The 20,380-nt window shown below is 44.6% G+C and overlaps 1 protein-coding gene and 1 long non-coding RNA gene across 5 annotated transcripts in view; both read left to right on the top strand.

Annotated features, from left to right (window-relative positions):
• Window positions 1–20,380, top strand: part of LOC105923223 (CST complex subunit CTC1) — a 51,668-nt gene that overhangs the window by 1,380 nt on the left and 29,908 nt on the right. For 2 of the 4 annotated variants that reach the window (XM_036131076.1, XM_036131073.1), the window contains exons 2-9: window positions 822–921; window positions 1,066–1,165; window positions 3,569–3,791; window positions 7,788–8,017; window positions 17,338–17,467; window positions 17,729–18,070; window positions 18,101–18,154; window positions 20,110–20,232. In XM_036131076.1, coding sequence (XP_035986969.1) covers window positions 822–921; window positions 1,066–1,165; window positions 3,569–3,791; window positions 7,788–8,017; window positions 17,338–17,467; window positions 17,729–18,070; window positions 18,101–18,154; window positions 20,110–20,232 — 1,302 coding nt within the window. Of the gene's footprint in view, window positions 1–821; window positions 922–1,065; window positions 1,166–3,568; window positions 3,792–7,787; window positions 8,018–17,337; window positions 17,468–17,618; window positions 17,642–17,728; window positions 18,071–18,100; window positions 18,155–20,109; window positions 20,233–20,380 lie in introns of all 4 variants that reach the window. The other 2 variants (XM_036131075.1, XM_036131074.1) reach the window with 2 other exon arrangements.
• LOC118560246 lies at window positions 13,047–13,456 on the top strand. Its single transcript, XR_004929212.1, has 2 exons — window positions 13,047–13,232; window positions 13,397–13,456. It is a non-coding gene; the product is annotated as an uncharacterized LOC118560246 (long non-coding RNA).

Here is a 20,380-nt window from a genome sequence, read left to right as displayed (position 1 = left end):
CAGAAGCTCACATTGACCCAGGAGTACTTTCTATGTTAGAGAAGTCAGAGCAGAGACACAGAAAGCACAGAAGCTCACATTGACCCAGGAGTACTTTCTATGTTAGAGAAGACAGAGCAGAGACACAGTAAGCACAGAAGCTCACATTGACCCAGGAGTACTTTCTATGTTAGATGGTAATAGAAGATGATCTGCCTCCCCTGATGATGTCACAGCTAACAGAACGCCAGACCAGGTGTACCTTCTATGAAGAGAAAAATGACAGAGAACAAAAAGTTAAAAGCTGAAATAACAACAAACAATGCAGATTGGAGAGCAGTAGGAGAACTCAGCAGAGAGAGAGAAATAGACCCTGATGTCCTCCAGCAGCCTAAGCCTATAGCAGCATAACTATAGAGGTAGCTCAGGGTAACATGAGCCTCTCTGACTAGAAGCTTTGTCACAAAGGAAAGTTTTAAGATTAGTCTTAAAAGTAGACGGGGTGTCTGCCTCACGGACCAAAACTGGGAGTTGGTCCATAAAAAGCAGTCTGAACCGGGCCTGGCTCTACAGAACCGGTCTGAACCGGGCCTGGCTCCACAGAACCGGTCTGAACCGGGCCTGGCTCCACAGAACCGGTCTGAACCGGGCCTGGCTCCACAGAACCAGATTGAACCGGGCCTGGCTCCACCTCATGACAGAAGTTCTACAGGACATGAGATCTTCCTCCAGGCAGCAGGAAACTCTGACTGGATCATAGCTGACTGGTTCCGCCTCATCCTGGTATTGGATCAGAACCAGCTGACCCAGTCTGTTCTGACCCGTCTGCTGTGTGTCTGCAGGAGTCCATATGGCTGAAGAACTTCTTCACCTTTGTCCAGGAACACCTGAGTGCTGCTGCCTGTGGCTCCGCCCCCTCTGCTGCTCACCAATCACCAGCAGGTAAACGGTTCTGTTCTGGTTCTGCTAGTCCAGGTCCACAGAGTCCACCGGGTCCAATGATGGGTTTACAACCCTCAGTTTTGGGTCAGGTTCTGGACGACCCAGGTGTTTGGTACCATGGTAACGGGGTCTGCTGTGCTGCAGGTGCATCATGTGACCACAGGGTGGAGCAGCTGAGCGTGACTGCCGTGGAGAAGATCCAGGAGAAGAGCTGCCTCACCTGCAGCCTACCTGTCAGCTACAGGTGAGTCCCCAGTGGACCTCCAGAACCAGTCAGAACCTCCAGAACCAGTTAGAACCTCCAGAACCAGTTAGAACCTGCAGAACCAGGAGAAGAGCTGCCTCACCTGCAGCCTACCTGTCAGCTACAGGTGAGTCCCCAGTGGACCTCCAGAACCAGTCAGAACCTCCAGAACCACTTAGATCCTCCAGAACCAGGAGAAGTTAGAACCCCCAGAACCAGTTAGAACCTCCAGAACCAGTCAGAACCCCCAGAACCAGTCAGAACCCCCAGAACCAGTCAGAACCCCCAGAACCAGTTAGAACCTCCAGAACCAGGAGAAGAGCTGCCTCACCTGTGGCCTACCTGTCAGCTACAAGTGAGTCCCCAGTGGACCTCCAGAACCAGTCAGAACCTCCAGAACCAGTCAGAACCCCCAGAACCAGTCAGAACCCCCAGAACCAGTTAGAACCTCCAGAACCAGGAGAAGAGCTGCCTCACCTGTGGCCTACCTGTCAGCTACAGGTGAGTCCTCAGTGGACCTCCAGATCCAGCCAGAACCAGTTAGAACCAGTTAGGACCTCCAGAACCTGCTGCTGGGGATTGCTGTAGGTGGACACAGAGACTTCATCCTGCAGAGAGGAGCTCCATGAAGGCCAAAGCCAGAGGTCCCATGGACTAAATGGACCTCAGAGAATTTGTGGATCTCCTCAGAACCTCTGAAGCTGCTGTGGTCCAAATGAGATCCCTGTCCTGAGAACAGAAACATCAGAGCTGCCAGACGGGCTCACTGGAACGCTGTGGTGATTGGAGAACCCAGCAGAACCTCAGACTGAGCCCAGAACCCAGCAGAACCAGAACTTAGGAGCCCAGCCTCTAGTTGAGATGATCCAGAGCGTAAAGAATGAGACGGTTTACTGAGCTGCAGGTCTGAGGAGGAACACATTTCAGAATAAAAAGGTTCTGCTGTGGGTCTCATGGTGGTTCTCTATGAGGTTAGCAGATGTTCTTCATCACCAGATCCAGCTGTCGCCATGAGGAACTGGTTCTGGAGGTTCTGATGAACAGAGAACCTGAAGAGAAAACCACAGAGCTAGAGAACAGCAGTTCTCACACCTCATTCAGTTTAAAAAGATTTATAAGCGTAGCTGCAGACAGTTCTGGTTCCGTCTGAAGAAGTTCTGCTGCTTGGACCAGACCATGAGGTTCCTGCTGCAGCAGACTGACTCCAGGCTGGACCTGTAGGAACGGTTCTGGTGCAGAGATTCAGTTTGTTGAGGTTCCAGTCTTTATTTTTAAATAAATCCACATTAGAGTGGTTTATAAGTGTAGCAGCAGACAGTTCTGGACCGTCTGCAGAGTTCTGCTGCTTGGACCAGAACTTTGGTGCATCCATCAGCAGCTGGAGGCCTCTGAACCAGAACAGGATCCAGGACAGCCAGACAATGTGAACCTGGAGGTGTCAGTAGGCCCCGCCCACCTGCTGACATCAGGTCACATGACCCTGACAGGTGTTCTCTCTGCCTCCAGACCTGTAGGCCCCGCCCACCTACCGACATCAGGTCACATGACCCTGACAGGTGTTCTCTCTGCATCCAGACCTGTAGGCCCCGCCCACCTGCTGACATCAGGTCACATGACCCTGACAGGTGTTCTCTCTGCCTCCAGACCTGTAGGCCCCGCCCACCTACCGACATCAGGTCACATGACCCTGACAGGTGTTCTCTCTGCATCCAGACCTGTAGGCCCCGCCCACCTGCTGACATCAGGTCACATGACCCTGACAGGTGTTCTCTCTGCCTCCAGACCTGTAGGCCCCGCCCACCTACCGACATCAGGTCACATGACCCTGACAGGTGTTCTCTCTGCCTCCAGACCTGTAGGCCCCGCCCACCTGCTGACATCAGGTCACATGACCCTGACAGGTGTTCTTTCTGCGTCCAGATCTGTAGGCCCCGCCCACCTGCTGACATCAGGTCACATGACCCTGACAGGTGTTCTTTCTGCGTCCAGATCTGTAGGCCCCGCCCACCTGCTGACATCAGGTCACATGACCCTGACAGGTGTTCTTTCTGCCTCCAGACCTGTAGGCCCCGCCCACCTGCTGACATCAGGTCACATGACCCTGACAGGTGTTCTCTCCGCCTCCAGAGCTGTAGGCCCCGCCCACCTGCTGACATCAGGTCACATGACCCTGACAGGTGTTCTTTCTGCCTCCAGACCTGTAGGCCCCGCCCACCTACTGACATCAGGTCACATGACCCTGACAGGTGTTCTTTCTGCCTCCAGAGCTGTAGGCCCCGCCCACCTGCTGACATCAGGTCAAATGACCCTGACAGGTGTTCTCTCTGCCTCCAGACCTGTAGGCCCCGCCCACCTGCTGACATCAGGTCACATGACCCTGACAGGTGTTCTTTCTGCCTCCAGACCTCTGAGCGTCTCTGAGCTGCTCTCCCAGCAGCACCTGGCCTGTGTCAGCAACCTGTCCTGGAGCACCAATCAGCATCGAGCCTGGCTCAGGGAGGCGGAGCTTAGTCTGCCGGGTCAAAGGGCGCTGCCCAGGGTCAACCTGCTGCTGATTGGCTGGCTCAGAGAGGGGCGGGGCGGAGAGTGGAGGTTGACGGACGACAGCGGCAACGTCAGATGTGAGGTAAGCAGGAGGGGGCGGAGCCTAACTTAATTTGTCCTCCATCTGTCCCTCAGTGATATAATAATAATAATAATTAATAATAATAATAATAACTATTAAAGTCCTCCCTTGTTTTATTGCCTTAAAAAATAAAGATTAGCTGCAGTGGTTGTCATTTAAATGTTAAATCTTTCTGCTAATAGAACTAAGGTACAGATTCTATTGACACCCAGAACTATTGGTACCCAGAGTCCCAGAACCAGGTTGGGTCCTGAAGGGATGAAGCCTTCTCCCTCCACTGATGGGTGTTTAAATTATTAAACGTTTATTCTCTGTGTTACTGAATAAACTTAATAAACTCAGTAACTGTGTTTAAATGCACAGAATTCCCTGATCAGACTGAAACAGAGAAATAATCTGAAAACATTGTTTATTTCAGCATAAAATCAGTTAATCGTGGTGAAACTTTACACAGACCAGGCTTTATTCAGAATAAATTAACTCTGACCCTAAAAACCACAGAAGAAGACGTTGCTGCTGCCCGTTGTGAGAAAAGTTAAAACAACAAAACTTTATTGATTAGTGGAATACAAACAACCACAGAAAACAAAAACAGAGTGTTGGTTGTAGGAATGGGTCTGTGTGAGGTTCTGATGGTATAAACCTTACACAAAGCGTCATGATTTATGATCAGAGCTCCAGATGTGTTATTTAGAAATGTTGCTTCTAAAAACAATGAAAACTGTAAAGCATGGAACATACAGTCATATGAAAAAGTTTGGGCACCCCTATTAATCTTAATTTTTTTATTTCTAAATATTCGGGTGTTTGCAACAGCTATTTCAGTTTGATATATCTAATAACTGATGGACACAGTAATATTTCAGTATTTAATTGAGGTTTATTGGACTAACAGAAAATGTGAAATATGCATTAAAACAAAAACTGACAAGTGCAAAAATTTGGGTACCCTAATCATTTTATTAATCTGAATACCCTTAACTGATTTTCATTGACTTACTGAAACACAAAATTGGTTTGGTAACTTCATTAAGATTAGAACTTCATAGCCAGGTGTATCCAATCATGAGAAAATGTATTTAAGGTGGCCAGTTGCAAGTTGTTCTCCTGTTTGAATCTCCTCTGAAGATTCATCATGGGCACCTCAAAACAACTCTCGAATGATCTGAAAACAAAGATTGTTCAACATAGTCGTTCAGGGGAAGGATACAAAAAGTCGTCTCAGAGATTTAAACTGTCTGTTTCCACTGTGAGGAACATAGTAAGGAAATGGAAGACCACAGGGACAGTTCTGGTTAAGCCCAGAAGTGGGAGGCCAAGAAAAATATCAGAGAGGCAGAGAAGAAGAATAGTGAGAATTGTCAAGGACAACCCACAGACCACCTCCAAAGACCTCCAGCATCATCTTGCTGCAGATGGTGTCACTGTGCATCGTTCAACAATTCAGCGCACTTTGCACCAGGAGAAGCTGTATGGGAGAGTGATGCGACAGAAGCCTTTTCTGCAGACACGCCACAAACAGAGTCGCTTGAGGTATGCAAAAGCACATTTGGACAAGCCAGCTTCATTTTGGAATAAGGTCCTGTGGACTGATGAAACAAAGATTGAGTTGTTTGGTCATAAAAAAAAGCGTTATGCGTGGCGGCAAAAAAACACAGCATTCCAAGAAAAACACTTGCTACCCACTGTAAAATTTGGTGGAGGTTCCATCATGCTTTGGGGCTGTGTTGCCAATGCTGGCACTAGGAATCTTGTTAAAGTTGAGGGTCGCATGGATTCCACTCAATATCAGCAGATTCTTGAGAATAATGTTCAAGAATCAGTTACGAAGTTGAAGTTACGCCGGGGATGGATATTTCAGCAAGACAATGATCCAAAACACCGCTCCAAATCTACTCAGGCATTCATGCAGAGGAACAATTCCAATGTTCTGGAATGGCCATCCCAATCCCCAGACCTGAATATCATTGAACATCTGTGGGATGATTTGAAGCAGGCTGTCCATGCTCGGCGACCATCAAACCTAACTGAACTGGAATTTTTTTGCAAAGAAGAATGGTCAAAAATCCCTTCATCCAGGATCCAGGAACTCATTAAAAGCTACAGGAAGCGACTAGAGGCTGTTGTTTTTGCAAAAGGAGGATCTACTAAATATTAATGTCTATTTTTTTGCTGAGGTGCCCATATTTTTGCACCTGTCAAATTTTGTTTTAATGCATATTTCACATTTTCTGTTAGTCCAATAAACCTCAATTAAATACTGAAATATTACTGTGTCCATCAGTTATTAGATATATCAAACTGAAATAGCTGTTGCAAGCACCCAAATATTTAGAAATAAAAATAATTAAGAATAATAGGGGTGCCCAAACTTTTTCATATGACTGTAATAAACATATCTAAAATAATGATAACTGAATCATTAAATAAATACATAAACAAATTAAAGAAATAAATTAAAATTATTACCGTCATGGTGCTAAAGTTTCACTGTAGGGTCTCGCTCCTCTTTAGCTGAGAGCAGGCTTCACTGCAGTGCTGCAACTTAAGATAAAAAGTAAATGAATAAATGAAAGTGCCTCATATAATGGTCTTTACAGTGATTTAACAATAAATGTTGCTAAAACGTCTAGTCAGCGTTTCTGCTGTTGTCTTCATGGAGGAACAATGAGTTAATTGGCTAAATAAAATCCTGATTTCCTTAAAACTGTCACATTGAATTAATCAATTAAACCCGTTTATGGCCCTGGCTGATAGGAATTCCTCCTGTAAACAGTCTGACTGCTGTTTGACCGGTCTCTGCGTCACCTGGTGGTCTCTTGCTGAGATCAGACTCAGAGGGAATATATTCTGACTGAGACCAGAGGTTCATGCTGAACCTTTTATTTTTATACCGATCTTTAATCTGGGTCCATCTAACACAGCAGTCAGGGCAGTGTGGCCCGGTCAGAATGACAGAACCAGAACCAGCGTGGCCTCCAGTGGTTATGTGAGGCAGACAGACCATCAGCTCATGCTGCTGAGGCTGCAGGTGTATCACAGAGTTCTTAGAACCTGGTTCTGGTCCGTTCTGGCAGCTCAGAAGACAGAACCAATAGGAATGGGTCACTGGTTTCACCATGTGAAAAGGTCCTGGGTTCTGTTGTACGTTCCTCAACTGGATGATAAATCTGTTTAATAGAGTAAAGGTAGAGTTTCTGAATACCTGCTGCAGAACGTCTTACCTGTTCTTCTGCTGCTCAGGTAAAAAAAACCTCCCCCATCCTCTCTGGTCTGCTTTCTGCTTTCACCCAGAAAACAAAAGGTGTTTCTGATCAGGATTACCAACTACAGCTTTAATTCACGTTTACAATTTTAAAGATTTACTTTGGAAAATCAGGATTTATTTAGCCAGTGAACTCATTGTTCCTCCATGAAGAGAACTGCAGGAACGCTGAATAGATGTTTAGGAACATTTATTGTTCCTATAAAGACCGTAATATGAGGCACTTTACTCTGGTTACTTTTGTCCATGTAAACGCAGCTATGCCTCTCTCACCTGTCTCTGCCTCACCTGTCTGTCTCACCTGTCTCTGTCTCACCTGTCTCTGCCTCACCTGTCTGTCTCACCTGTCTCTGTCTCACCTGTCTCTGTCTCACCTGTCTCTGTCTCACCTGTCTCCGTCTCACCTGTCTCTGTCTCACCTGGTGGACCTGTCTCTGTCTTACCTGTCTCTACCTCACCTGTCACTTCCTCACCTGTCTCTGTCTCACCTGGTGGACCTGTCTCTGTCTCACCTGACTGTCTCACCTGTCTCTGCCTAACATGTCTCTGTCTCACCTATCTCTGTCTCACCTGTGTCTGTCTCACCTGACTGTCTCACCTGTCTCTGCCTAACATGTCTCTGTCTCACCTGGTGGACCTGTCTCTGTCTCACCTGTCTCTGTCTCACCTGTCTCTGCCTCATCTGTCTCTGTCTCACCTGGTGGACCTGTCTCTGTCTCACCTGTCTCCAGATGGTCTGTCCGTCTCCCCTGTGGATGAACAGACCAGTCTTCCTGCCTCACTGGAACTACATCCCCCATGATGCCTCGGGGCAGGACCAGGACAGAGGATACTTGGAGGTGATTGGTTCTCCGGTCCTGCTGTGTCCTAGAGCTGAGCAGGGATTGGCTGCAAGTGTAGGAGGGGCGGGGCTTGATGGAGCGATGAGCGTCAGAGAGGCTGCAGGTGTGCTGAGGAACAGGTAGGTCACATGACCTCCTATTGGAGACCAGGAGGAGAACCAGAACCTCCACCTGATACTATCTGAGCTTTTCAAAATAAGAGTCTAACAAACAGGACAATATCCCAGGTTTTCTAGGTTCTGTGATTATTGAGAAGAACCTCATGTGGTTGAAACCATCAGAACCTCTTCTGACCCTTCTATATATATACTATTACTGAACTATTAATGTTTTATGTGTGTGGAACATTAATATGAAAAATATATTTAGTTTGATTCTGAGCCGCTGAGGGTCAGTCACTGATAAAACTATTAAAATATAATTATTCAGTAATAATAAACCATCAGAACCTCTTCTGACCCTTCTATTTATATACTATTACTGAACTATTACTTTTTTATGTGTGTGGAACATTAATAGGAGATATATTTAGTTTGATTCTGGGCCGCTGAGGGTCAGTCACTGATAAAACTATTAAAATATAATTATTCAGTAATAATAAACCATCAGAACCTCTTCTGACCTTTATAAATGTACTATTACTGAACTATTACTGTTTTATCTGTGTGGAACATTAATAGGAAATATATTTAGTTTGATTCTGAGCCGCTGAGGGTCAGTCACTGATAAAACTATTAAAATATAATTATTCAGTAATAATAAACCATCAGAACCTCTTCTGGACCCAAAGAGGAACTCCATCAGACGTCTCCTTCCAGTAACATCTCCTCCTCCCATCATCCATCAGACACCCAGATACTCTGAATACACGTCCATCGTTGTATAAAAGTGTCCATAGTTAGCTGCAGGCTGCAGTCATTCTCTCCATTGTGTAAACATGTTTCAGTCTCTGGACCCACTGATTTATAGTTGGTGGTTTTACATCTCTCCAGTGCACAGTAATAATTTTCTCTGCTACCAATAAAAGAACCCTCAATATAAACCTCTGATCTGTTATATCTGCTTTTAGGTATGGCTCCCTACAAAAACACCACAGGTTCAGGCATCAGCTTTACTTCAATATTCCCTCTATTTCCTTTTTAATATTGTCCTAAAAACCTCATATCACTGGACAATCCCAAACAATGTGTGTGGTGTCTCACCAACATAATGCTACACTGGGATTTTTTTTTAATGAGGAGATGATAAAGGGAGTATTAAAGTATCTGATCTTCACATTCTAGTCAAACTCTTTTCATAGTTGGCTGCTAATTCCCCCTTGACAGTCGGTACATATGTCCACCCATGTAATGTCCTCAATTATACCATTTAATTCCCATTTTCCTTGATATTGTTCATGTTTTGTAACGTGTTAAATACCAACCTTCTTCTCAGCCTGTTTTGGAGTTCCTCACACTTTGCCCAAAGTTAAATATCACGGTGCAGCAGGTACCTTAGCGCCCTCTGGTGGTGCAGCTCTGTATCTTCTGCTGTGCCGAGTCTCTCCTCAAATCTCCCCGTTCTTTCTTCGTGCTCCACCAGCTGGTCGTTTATGTCTGAAACAGATTGTTCCACGCGGCTAAGAACCATCTTAGTGTGGTTATGTCCATCTTTTCTGAGTTTTCTCAGTTCTTCCAGCACCGTTCAGTCTGATTTACTTGTGTTGCTACTAAACGTGTGTTTGCTAGTCGGGCTCGGTGGATTCAGCTTATTATCGTCTTTTCATCTCCAGGGGTCTACTTCATCTTGTCTTCTTTGTCCAGCGGAGGAACTCATGTTACGTGAATGTATGTTTTATGTTTCAGCGTCGAGTTATTTTAGTTGTCACTCTTATTTTAAATGACACCCAGCGGAGTTCAATTAAAGGCATACTATGCAACATTTTTCAGTTAATTAATGTGTTCCATACCGTTCTGGGTGATTAAACGAGTCATTTCAGGTCGAACTAAGGTTTTCTCGGCCGCCCTGGTGGTCTGTGGGGGAAATACCGCACTTGTAATTACAGGAGCGAGAGTCGGTCTTGCTTTAAGGCGAGAACTGCTACACGCCCGCAGTGAAAGGCATGCTCGTTGGTAGCGCAGTGGCGATATTTGTGCAGTTATCATGGCGGAACCAGCGAGAAAACAGCGAAAGCCCATGTTGGAGCAGGCAAGAAAGAGGAAAAGGGCTCTGGACAGAGAGAGGAGTCGTACACGGGTGAACATCGGGCAAGCTTTTTCTGATTGGCGAGAGCTAAAAGAAAAAGAAGGCTGCAAGGCTGACGCGGACCTTGCGTTTCTGCTGATGCGATTGTAAGTAACATTGTAGGGTTTCCCTGACGCTACCGCCTCGCCGACATTTCAAGAAAATAATAATAATAAAAAAAACCAACTCGATATGCGCGCAAAGCTAGTCTCTCTCTCCCCCCCCCCGCTGCATTGGAATGGTTTCTCTCTCTCTCTGTGTGCATGTTCATACCTTCACTGTGTTAGTCATTGTTTGTACTGCCGTTTTTTCCACTTTTCGTTGCGTTCGCCTGTCTGCTAAGCTCAAAACAACCGCGCCTGGCTTGATGGAGAAACCAGAACAGCTGAGCATCTTTACGACAGTGCACTTTTACTTTCGCCCTCTGGGGGGAGCCTCGCTGGAAAATCAACCCCGGTTGCTTAGTAGACATTTAAGACACTGCAAGCACATCCATGACGTCACTGGAAGTATCTGTTGTAGATGATTAAAGTAATTTAACATCAGCTGATGGCTGATCACAGGCCTGCTTACATTCAGAGGGATGCATGCTGGGAAGCTGGCAGTCAGCATGTTGGTTTTCCTTAGTAACTGGTGATGTCCTCAGCTGACATTAGCATTATCTGCTGCATACAACGTTGTAATGCCAGTTCAGAGATGACGAATGGCATTAATTCGGGACGTGACAGACTGCATTTCCCATGATGCAATGTGGTCAAAATGGCCACCAACTCCCATCATTCAACACAGCCCAAAAATGGCCGCCGCCCTAACAATAGAGCGGAGAGATAACGTTACTAGGGAAAATGTATTTATTGTGGTCACGCACGACAATCTCCCTTCTTCCCTGGCACACCGCCAACCTGAGAAGACACACAGCTGTTTACCCCCCCCCCCCCCCACGCCACGTGCTCGAGTTTCTCGCTGGATCGAGATTTTTCGAAAAAAAACTTTATTCCCTGCTTTGAACGCAGGAGGTCGACTTAAAAAGTACTTTTTAATTCCCTCTGATCAAAGACTGAGAGCCTTATCTCCCAGTGATCTAAAGAGGACCCCGCTTTGCCTGGCCAACAAAGTGACTGTAAGCCCTGAGGAAGAGACGATGGAGCCTCCTCATCCCGTCCCTGCTGCTGCTCGCTCCTGCCTACAACCGCTCACCTGCAGCCGTCAGAGCTCCAGGACACTGGCAGACCCCGGAGACAGGACTTCACTCCTGAATCCCCTCAAAGTAACTTCTTTCTTTTTCACCTTATGGTGATAAAGCTGTGCCTGGGCAGGTGTTAGGGACTTAGTAAATGCTGTTTACTCCAAGGTGGAGTGTTTTAACCGTTGAATATCTTTCTTTGTGTGTGCATGCATTTTTACAATAGATTTTTGCTGTGATTGTTTTGTGGTTCGTAAAGACCCCACGGCGGGTCCTTCTGTAACTCTTTTTCTGAATTCTTCCATCTTTTTCCTCTCTCTCATCGTTTCCATCTTTGCTTCCTTCTTATCAGCATTTAAATCTCTTTGTTAGAGATCAGTTCACGGTTTGTTTAACTGTTCAGTCAGCCGTTCCCCTCTGGCCAAGGCACCGCCCTGCTTTAGTGTAAGCACTGACTGCATCATCAGGACCTCCCCTCACGCATCACGCAGGTTTGTAGATCATACGCCATCATAGTCGCCATCTTGGGAAGGTGTTGGGTGACTGAACTGTAGGTAGCTTAGCTGATAGCTTTGTAAGACATCAAAGCGTCCAGTGAGATTCTCAAAGCCGTCCTGTCTGTCAATGCTGCTACGTCAGATGCCGATGTTTTGAAGGTGGTGTTAAACAACCGTGAGCTGGACTTAGATTTGCTAACCGCTCATTTTAATCCATTGTTTAACAGTGGATTGATGATAAGGAATAAAGATTTAAACAAGGGGTGTCAAACTCATTTTGGTTGAGGGGCCGCATTCAGCTTAATCTGATCTCAAGAGGGCCATACGAGTTAACTCATTGCAAGATTAAATATAACTAATAAATGTGGACTTGTTGTTGATTTTAATATTAAGTTAATTTCACTTTTACACAATATATTATGAATAATCTCAGCGTTTTTAAGAAAAGTATGTGCAATTTCAACAATACTTTTACTCAGTTAAACATTTACTTGTGCATTATGCATAGGAACTGATCACAGTGATTATACAATGTTGAAAAACATTTATTCACATTTTTTGGAACTTAAAAACACTGTCCTGCATGACAAAATACATCAAACAGATAAAAATTAAGAAATTATTTAAAATTTTCCACACCCGAAGCTTAATCTGCTAATTAAAACACAGCGCCCCTCGTGGACAATATAGGAACTGCAGATTTTCAATTAAACAAAGTACATGTTTTTTTTTCAATAATTGTTTTATCATTCTCTTCCTTTTATCTCCTCTTTCTTTCACCTTTTCTTTTTTTCCTTCTTGTTCTTCCTTTCCTCTCCTACTTTCCCATTGTAGTGTCCATATCATTTGAGATATTCCCCGCATGAATAATAATAAAACTATTCACATTCATAAATCAAGCGGAGCACTATGGCAAAATCAGTACTGCTCCACTTGTGAAAGTCACATCTGATTAACTCTTTTTGCCATTAAGACAACAATTCTTATTGCCACATTGCCAGACAGGACACTGGAGAAAAAAAAATAAAACATTTTTAATAATGGTAATGCATTTAGCCACTGGGCCGGACTAAATTGTTCGGCGGGCCGGATCCGGCCCGTGGGCCGTATGTTTTAACACCCCTGATTTAAACTCTGATTGCAGTTATATATTGGGGTTCTCACAGTCTGCCGGATAAACCTTGTCGGTTAAAATCTGACCAGATCATTTATTCCAGCATAAATGAGTTCATAACAGCTAGTGTGCTGCCTTTCGTGGGTTGAAGACCGCATTAGGGCGCCCCCTAGTGGACATTTTATTGTTTGTTTTGATGACGTTAAAAGGAAAGGGGGAAGGGAGGTGTAAATCCAAGATGGTGGAACGCAGCACCAAGCAGTTGTGCACTAAGCTGATTATTATCTTTCACGTTGTGTTTCGGACGAGATTTGTTTGTAAGTATTGATTAATTTTGAACACAAAACTGTCTGTTTGCCTTATGTAACTGGTGTAAATAATTGTACGCTGAAAGTTATTAAGAAAATGTTTTATTTTGAGCTTGCAGCAGGAGTGGCTGATTGCAATGTTTGTTTCTAATATTAAGCCTTGTATTTGACAGCCTACGACGGCTAAAGTGATGGCAGTGGTTGGAGGCCACTCTGCAATAAACAACTGAAAAGAAAAAGAAGTTGTTATTGGAGCGTCGTTGTCTGGCTGTCTAGCCGGCTGAAAAATTGGAAAACTCAGGGCGAGGACAGCACAGCTAGTAATTAATGCATTAGTGGTATAAATCATTATAAGCTTATAGCTAACATCACCACCATTTGAACTATATTTTGTTATAGCAGAATTTTGAGTTGAATGACTTAATATCTAAATTATAATACCAAATTATAATTAATAATAATAATCATATTAAACCAGCTTCTGGCATAACACTGTTGTAGATCTTTAAAGTAATTTAACATCAGCTGATGGCTGATCACAGGCCTGTTTACATCCAGAGGGATGCATGCTGGGTAGCTGGATGTCAGCATGTTGGTTTTTCTTAGTAACTGGTGATGTCCTCAGCTGACATTAGCATTATCTGCTGCTTACGCTGTGACATGGCCAGCTTTACCAGACAGTTTATCAGAGCTGGATACCATGAGCAGCATACTGTCTCTCCTTCAGACGGACGCAGATCATCCAGAGTAGGAACTTTGGTTCTAAATCCTTCCATCTGATCATTTCATCCTCAGTTCTTCCCATCTATTTACAGCTTTAGAGTCCTGAACCAAAGCTCTGTTTAGCTAAAGTCAGTCAGTGCTGTTGTAGCTGGGCCTGTTTAACAGTCTGATAAACATACCTGTCTCACTGCGTCACTGTCTCACTGTCTGCAGTAGATACCATAAAAAAAGCTATAAAGTCTCCAGCTACGATCACAGCTATGGAGGACCAATCCTGCCATAATTAAAAATACACACAGAAATAAATGAAGGACTTAATAATATAAAATGGCTTAAGAAAAGTGTCTAATAATATTAATTTGTGTGCCATTTATTGTGACAAAATAATAAAAATAAGATATTTCTTCAACAATTCATCAATTATTCATCAAAAAATATATATTTTAACTTACACTTTTATTTTTACTTTTCTTCTTGCTTTTATGCTGACTTATTTTTAACCCTTGTATTTCTGAAACAATCATTTATTTCTGCCTCTAACATTTCTAGCTGTTTTTTTACCCAAAGGATTTACACCTGCCCTTTTATTTCCTTTTCCCCTTTTTCCACTTCGTGTATTTCTAGTTCTTGTATTTAAAGCAACATTTTTAAAGCATGTTTTTACTCCACCATAAATATTTCTTTCTAATTTATTTTAAACTTATATTTCTGAAACAATCATTTATTTCTGCCTCTAACTTTTCTAACTGTTTTTTTACCAACCCAATTTTTGCCTGCCCTTTTTATTTCCTTCTCCCTTTTTTCCACTTCTTGTATTTCTACTTGGTGTTTTTTTACTTCCTCTTTTTCCACTTTGTTTATTTCTACTTTGCGTTTTACTTCCTCTTTTTCCACTTCATGTATTTCTACTTGGTGTTTTATTACTTCCTCTTTTTCCACTTGGTCTGACTGCAGCTGTTAATGTTAATAGGGTGTTTTCACTGACGTCACTGGCCAACTTCCGGTCCGCCATATTGGGTGGCACACTTCCTTATCTCTAGTTGTCGTACACGTATTATCGTATCGCGAATGGATAAGAGCCTACAAGGATCTAGAGGCTCACAACCAGTTCACATCTGGTTATGTACATCAAGGAAATCGCCATCATACGTGGACGGGTGAGTTTTAATAAGATGGTAAAAATGTAAACAATCCGACGCAAATGTGTTGCAAATGTGTTGCACCGCCCGGCTGTCAGCCGGGCGGTGCAACACCGCCCGGCGGAAAGTAATAAGTCATAACGCCCAAGCCCTATTATTAATATATTCTTCTTATATGTTTTAAATACTTAACAGTTAATTACCTGTGACAAAGTGAGCACCGCAGACTCTGGCGTATTCCAGCTTAACACCGTCCAAATCGGACCTGGATATCCGTGTCAGCCATAGGTGACGGCGTTGTTCAGAGAGCTGTTTTGTTTTTTCACACTGATTCACTATTACGGCTGGTAGGCGATAGAAAGAGCGTTGATCTCCACCTCCACGGGCCGTGCAACCAACCATTAAACACGTTTTCACCATTGTTCACTTCCAATACTGCCTAAGGCGTCATACAACGCAGGTCAACGGTGCGAAACGACTGCCACCCAATATGGCGGACGCGCTGAGTAGTCACGTGAGCGTGACGTCACCTGAAACCCCCTATACGATGGCAGGGAGGGAGGGGGGAGAGGGGGGCGGTGTCACCGGCAAAGCTTCACAACTATTGGCCAAGGCCTGCCTCCCCGGAAACGAGCCTGCATCAGCTGGCCGCTTTCCCAGAATGCACCGCGGCCGCAGCTTGCTTATGGACAGCGCTAACAGAGATCACAGTGGTAAGTTAAAAATTACCTTTTCTGCTGCTGTTGTTCTTTAAAAGTACGTTTGAGGCGACAACATTATACTTTAAGCTTCCCTATATGGCCTGTTTACAGAGTTAGTGTGTAATTTAAAAAGAACAAGTCCGACATGAGTGGACCACAGTGATCCGCAGATTCATTCGGGAGCGTCAGAAAGCTATGGTGCGTTCAGGAGCATGGGACATTTCAAATTTACAAGGAAAGAGGCATAAAACGGAACAGAACTTCACTCATACAATATTTTGTCTATCCAGAAACAGTGTGGGCTTTCTTACAATACTGAATGCTCTATAATTGTATTTCGGTTATTTTTTTATTTTGCACACCTGCTAGCTTTTTATTCTGAAACTTCTAATGTCCCATGCTCCTGAATGCACCATAGCTTTCTGAATGCGCTGTGCTGTGTAGATAGATTCACGGCTGATCTTCCGCTTAAGACAAAGCTTTGCAGTTTCAAAACTCATGTCGGCTCTCACGGTTTACTGTTGTGTGAATGACAAGAGACCACAACAAATAAATCAGCCATTCCTCTAGGGAACGCAAAAACCTTTGCGAGGGAACGCAAAAGTATTCTGAGGTAACGCAAAAAAATATATATTTTCCCCATGTCCCCTAAAGGGCTCTGTATACACTTCCCTCGGCCTTGTCGTGTGTCAAGTGCTGCTGGTTCTGATGCCGTTTTTTGTTGTTTTAATTCGGCAAAACGTTCATTTGTTTTGTGTTTATCTCACTGACTTGAGTTGCTTTATTAACTCAATACTTGCTGGAATAAATTATGTCTCCCAAGGACGACAGCAGCATTAAGGACAAAACGCATAAGCAGAAGCAGTTAGTTATCAGCTATTATATAGGTTACAAAATATGTTTGGTCTGCGAGTGTCATGTTAGGGTATGAATACTTCTGAGCTCAGGTAACCCAGACCAGCTTCACTCAGTCACAGCTTCACCTGCAGAACTTCATGATTGCTGAGGAACATCTGGATCACCACTGGAGTCCTGGCTGGTAGAGATGTTGGTTCATGTATTAAGGTCCATTAATCTGACCCATCAGACCCAAATGGTTCTGGTACCCGGGTCTGCAGCGCCCCCTGATGGTCAGATCCTGGTACCACCAGCCTGGGTCAACCAGCTCCAGGTTCTGCTATAACGGCTGCAGGTGGTCCAAGAGTTAAAGAACCGAAGACATGGAAACACAAAAAGTCTGCTGCTGTAACTCTGTTAATTACACTGAGGCTCTAAAACCCGTCTCTGGTTCTGGTTCTGATGGGTTCTATCTGGACCTCAGATGGTTTAAAGTGGAGGTTCTGGTGCAGGTGATCCAAGAGTTAAAGAACCGAAGACATGGAAACACAAACAGCCTGCTGCTGTAACTCTGTTAATTACCCTGATTACTCTGTGGTTCTGGTTCTGGTTCTGATGGGTTCTGTCTGGACCTCAGATGGTTTAAAGTGGAGGTTCTGGTTCCTGTCTGTGCTGACTGCTGTGACCTCTGGATAACCTCTCTCTCTGGACCAGGGTCAGAGGTCAGCGGGTGTCGGTGTGGGGTCAGGTGGACTCGGTCTGCCCCCTGCTGGACGTGTCAGGAAGTTCCTTCTTCTTCTTCTCTTTGAGGGACGACGACCACATGGTTCCTGTTCTGGTGAAGGTAGGAGAACCGGGTCTGATGGGTCACTGCTGGTAATGTGGGGGAGATCAGAATCATTCAGAACCACCCAGAATCAACCAGAACATCAGTCAGTTTATATTTGTCTCTGTGTGGTTTACATGTATATCTCTGTGTCTCTGTGTGTCAGCAGGACAGCAGGCTGTGGTGGTCCCGGTGTGTGTTACTGTGTGTGTGGTTTATGTAGGCCTATATATTTGTGTGTTTTACATGTATCTCTCTGTGTCTCTGTGTGTGTGTAAGCAGGACAGCATGGTGTGGTGGTCCAGGTGTGTGTGTGTGGGTCTCAGCGTGTGTGTTACGGCTCTCAGAGTGTGTTCACTCAGAGGATGGAGAGGAAACAACGTGCTGACTGTTACCCACCGCTCTCTGTTACACACTGGATACACACAGCAACACAATATACAGTTACACAACACACAGCCTGACGACACACAGCATGACAACACACAGCCTGACGACACACACACAGAGCAACACCCTGACAGCACACATGAAGCAGAGCCAGTCCCACACAGTCCTGCTGACCACGCCCACTCTGACCACCACCTGCTGATGGACCATGAGGGGGCGGAGCCTGAGGGGGCGGGGCCTGATTGGGCGGGGCCTGAGGAGGATCCTGTCCAATCAGCAGTGAGGATCAAACAGTCCAGAGTCATCAGTTACCAGGTAGGAGGATTCTGATTGGCTGGTACCTGCTAGCTGCACAATTAATTAATCACATTTTCAATATAGTCGCGATTTGAAGAAACTCAATTTCCAAATCGCAGAAGTCAGCAATTTTTAGCTGTGTAACAATTAGTGAATCAGTGTCCTTTAGGTGTCAGTGATATGTTTAAAGTGGGTTTGCCTTCACAGTCGGTTTCTAAATGCATTCTTGCACTAATGTCCTTTGCACAATCACTTCTGCACATTCAAATGTTTTTTTAGAAATACTCACCTGTACACTGTGATCGCACACTGCCTCTCCTGCATGTTTACATTTCAATTGTTCACTGTTCAATCACTGCTGCACTTTATCCTGTAATCATCCTGCAATTTACTGTCATTTACTGTCATTTTCAAGCTGTATGCAAAAACAAAATTTCTAATTTCATGTCTAACAAGGAAGGAAAGACAGCTGCAGTAGTGAGATTATCAAACTTTATTACTTGTTTTAGAGTTTATATAATCATAAATAGCATTAAGTTCATGTCAATCAGTTTAATACATAGACTTTCTTGTTGGTTGCACTTTGTCCTTTATGTTCAACTTTATGCTGTTTGTGGTTAACGCAGAAAAGTCAAAATTGAAATATATCGTAGGCAGAATGCCATCATTTCTGCACAGAGTTTAGATGCTGTGTGTCTTTTAGCAACTAATCCACACAGCGAGGAAACAGCTTGATTTGTTGTTTGTACACGTTTAAAAAGACATGATAAATTAAACTGGGGGGAAAAAAAGCATTAAATCGCAATATCAAGATAAAAAAATCACAATTAGGTGATTTTCCTAAATTGTTCAGCCCTAAACTGCTAGCAGGCCTCTGATTGGCTGTTTCCTGCTAGTAGGCCTCTGATTGGCTGTTACCTACTAGCAGGCCTCTGATTGGCTGTTACCTGCTGGCAGGCCTCTGATTGGGTGGTTGTGGATGTAAACCTGTGTTCAGCTGATCTCTGAATGTCCACCAGCTGGGTGTGTTTCCACTGGGGGAAGATCCACTGGGCTGTTGGTGGAGAGAACTCCTGGACCTGGAACCAACCCGCTGGTTCTCAGAACCACCAAGTTCTCTTTGTAGTAGACCTGAGCATTTAACGGCCCGCGGGCCACATCTGGCCCACTGACTACCTCTGACCGGCCCACATGAGTTTGTAATAAAACTATAAATCCTGTTACTTTGTTAGAGCTGCAGGAATTCAATGGGTGCTTTTATTTTGAAGGTCTGCAGAAAAGGAGCAATAAGTAAGTAAAACTTTGTACCAATCCGATACCTGGATCAGATATCGGCTCAGATATTGATTAATTAGCTGATTCTGCATTCTGATCCAGTTATTTCTTTATTATTAATATCACACAGCAGTACATTTAAAGCGATCTAGTCACTTCTATGTTAGTAACAGCGGTCACGCAGAGAACCGACAGCAGCTAGCGGTGAGCTAACAGAGAAACATGGAGCCAAGGCTGCTCTGTGGAAACATTTCAAACTTTATACGCCAACCAGTCCAACATGCAGCATGTGTGAAAGGGTTGGTGATGAAGTTGGTAAATTCACCACCACAGACTCTAATAAGCTTGTCCAGAAGCTCCATGCTGAAGAACACACTGACCTTAGTTAAATCATTTCTGTGAATAAACTTCACTCACATGACAAAGTAAAGGTTTATATATTCAACAGTATCAGATCTCTATCGGGTATCAGCAGGTACGCTCTGCCCAGGTATCAGACCAGCTAAAACTAAACTAACAGGTAAAACTGGATCAGTGCATCTCTACTGGAACCACACAGGAGGTACAGGTGAGGGGGGGGGGGCTGGTCAATCCTCAAAGTGCTGATTCAGCGTTTCCACCACCTGACGTCACCTGCAGCCTGGTGGTTCTGCTGGTTCTCAGGTCCAAACATCACTGCTGTCTCTCTCCTCTGATAGGGCGTAGTGACGGAGGTGGTGAGTGAGGGGGCGGGGCTCTACCTGATGGACAGGAAGGTGGGTCTGTGTCTGGCCTATCAGCCGCCAGAGAGGAGGAGGCTGAGAGCAGGAGACCAGCTGGAGGTGAGTACAGGTGCTGAGATCTGATTGGTCCTCTACATGAGCTCTGATTGGTTCCTGAGCTCTGATTGGTTCCTGAGCTCTGATTGGTTCCTGAGCTCAGCTCTGATTGGTTCTCTGCCTGAGCTCTGATTGGTTCCTGAGCTCTGAT

Source organism: Fundulus heteroclitus, unplaced genomic scaffold, assembly GCF_011125445.2.
Source record: "Fundulus heteroclitus isolate FHET01 unplaced genomic scaffold, MU-UCD_Fhet_4.1 scaffold_41, whole genome shotgun sequence".
Lineage (NCBI taxonomy): Eukaryota > Metazoa > Chordata > Actinopteri > Cyprinodontiformes > Fundulidae > Fundulus > Fundulus heteroclitus.
Note: the sequence above shows the minus strand (reverse complement) of the source record. Positions and strands in the feature narration are given on the sequence as shown.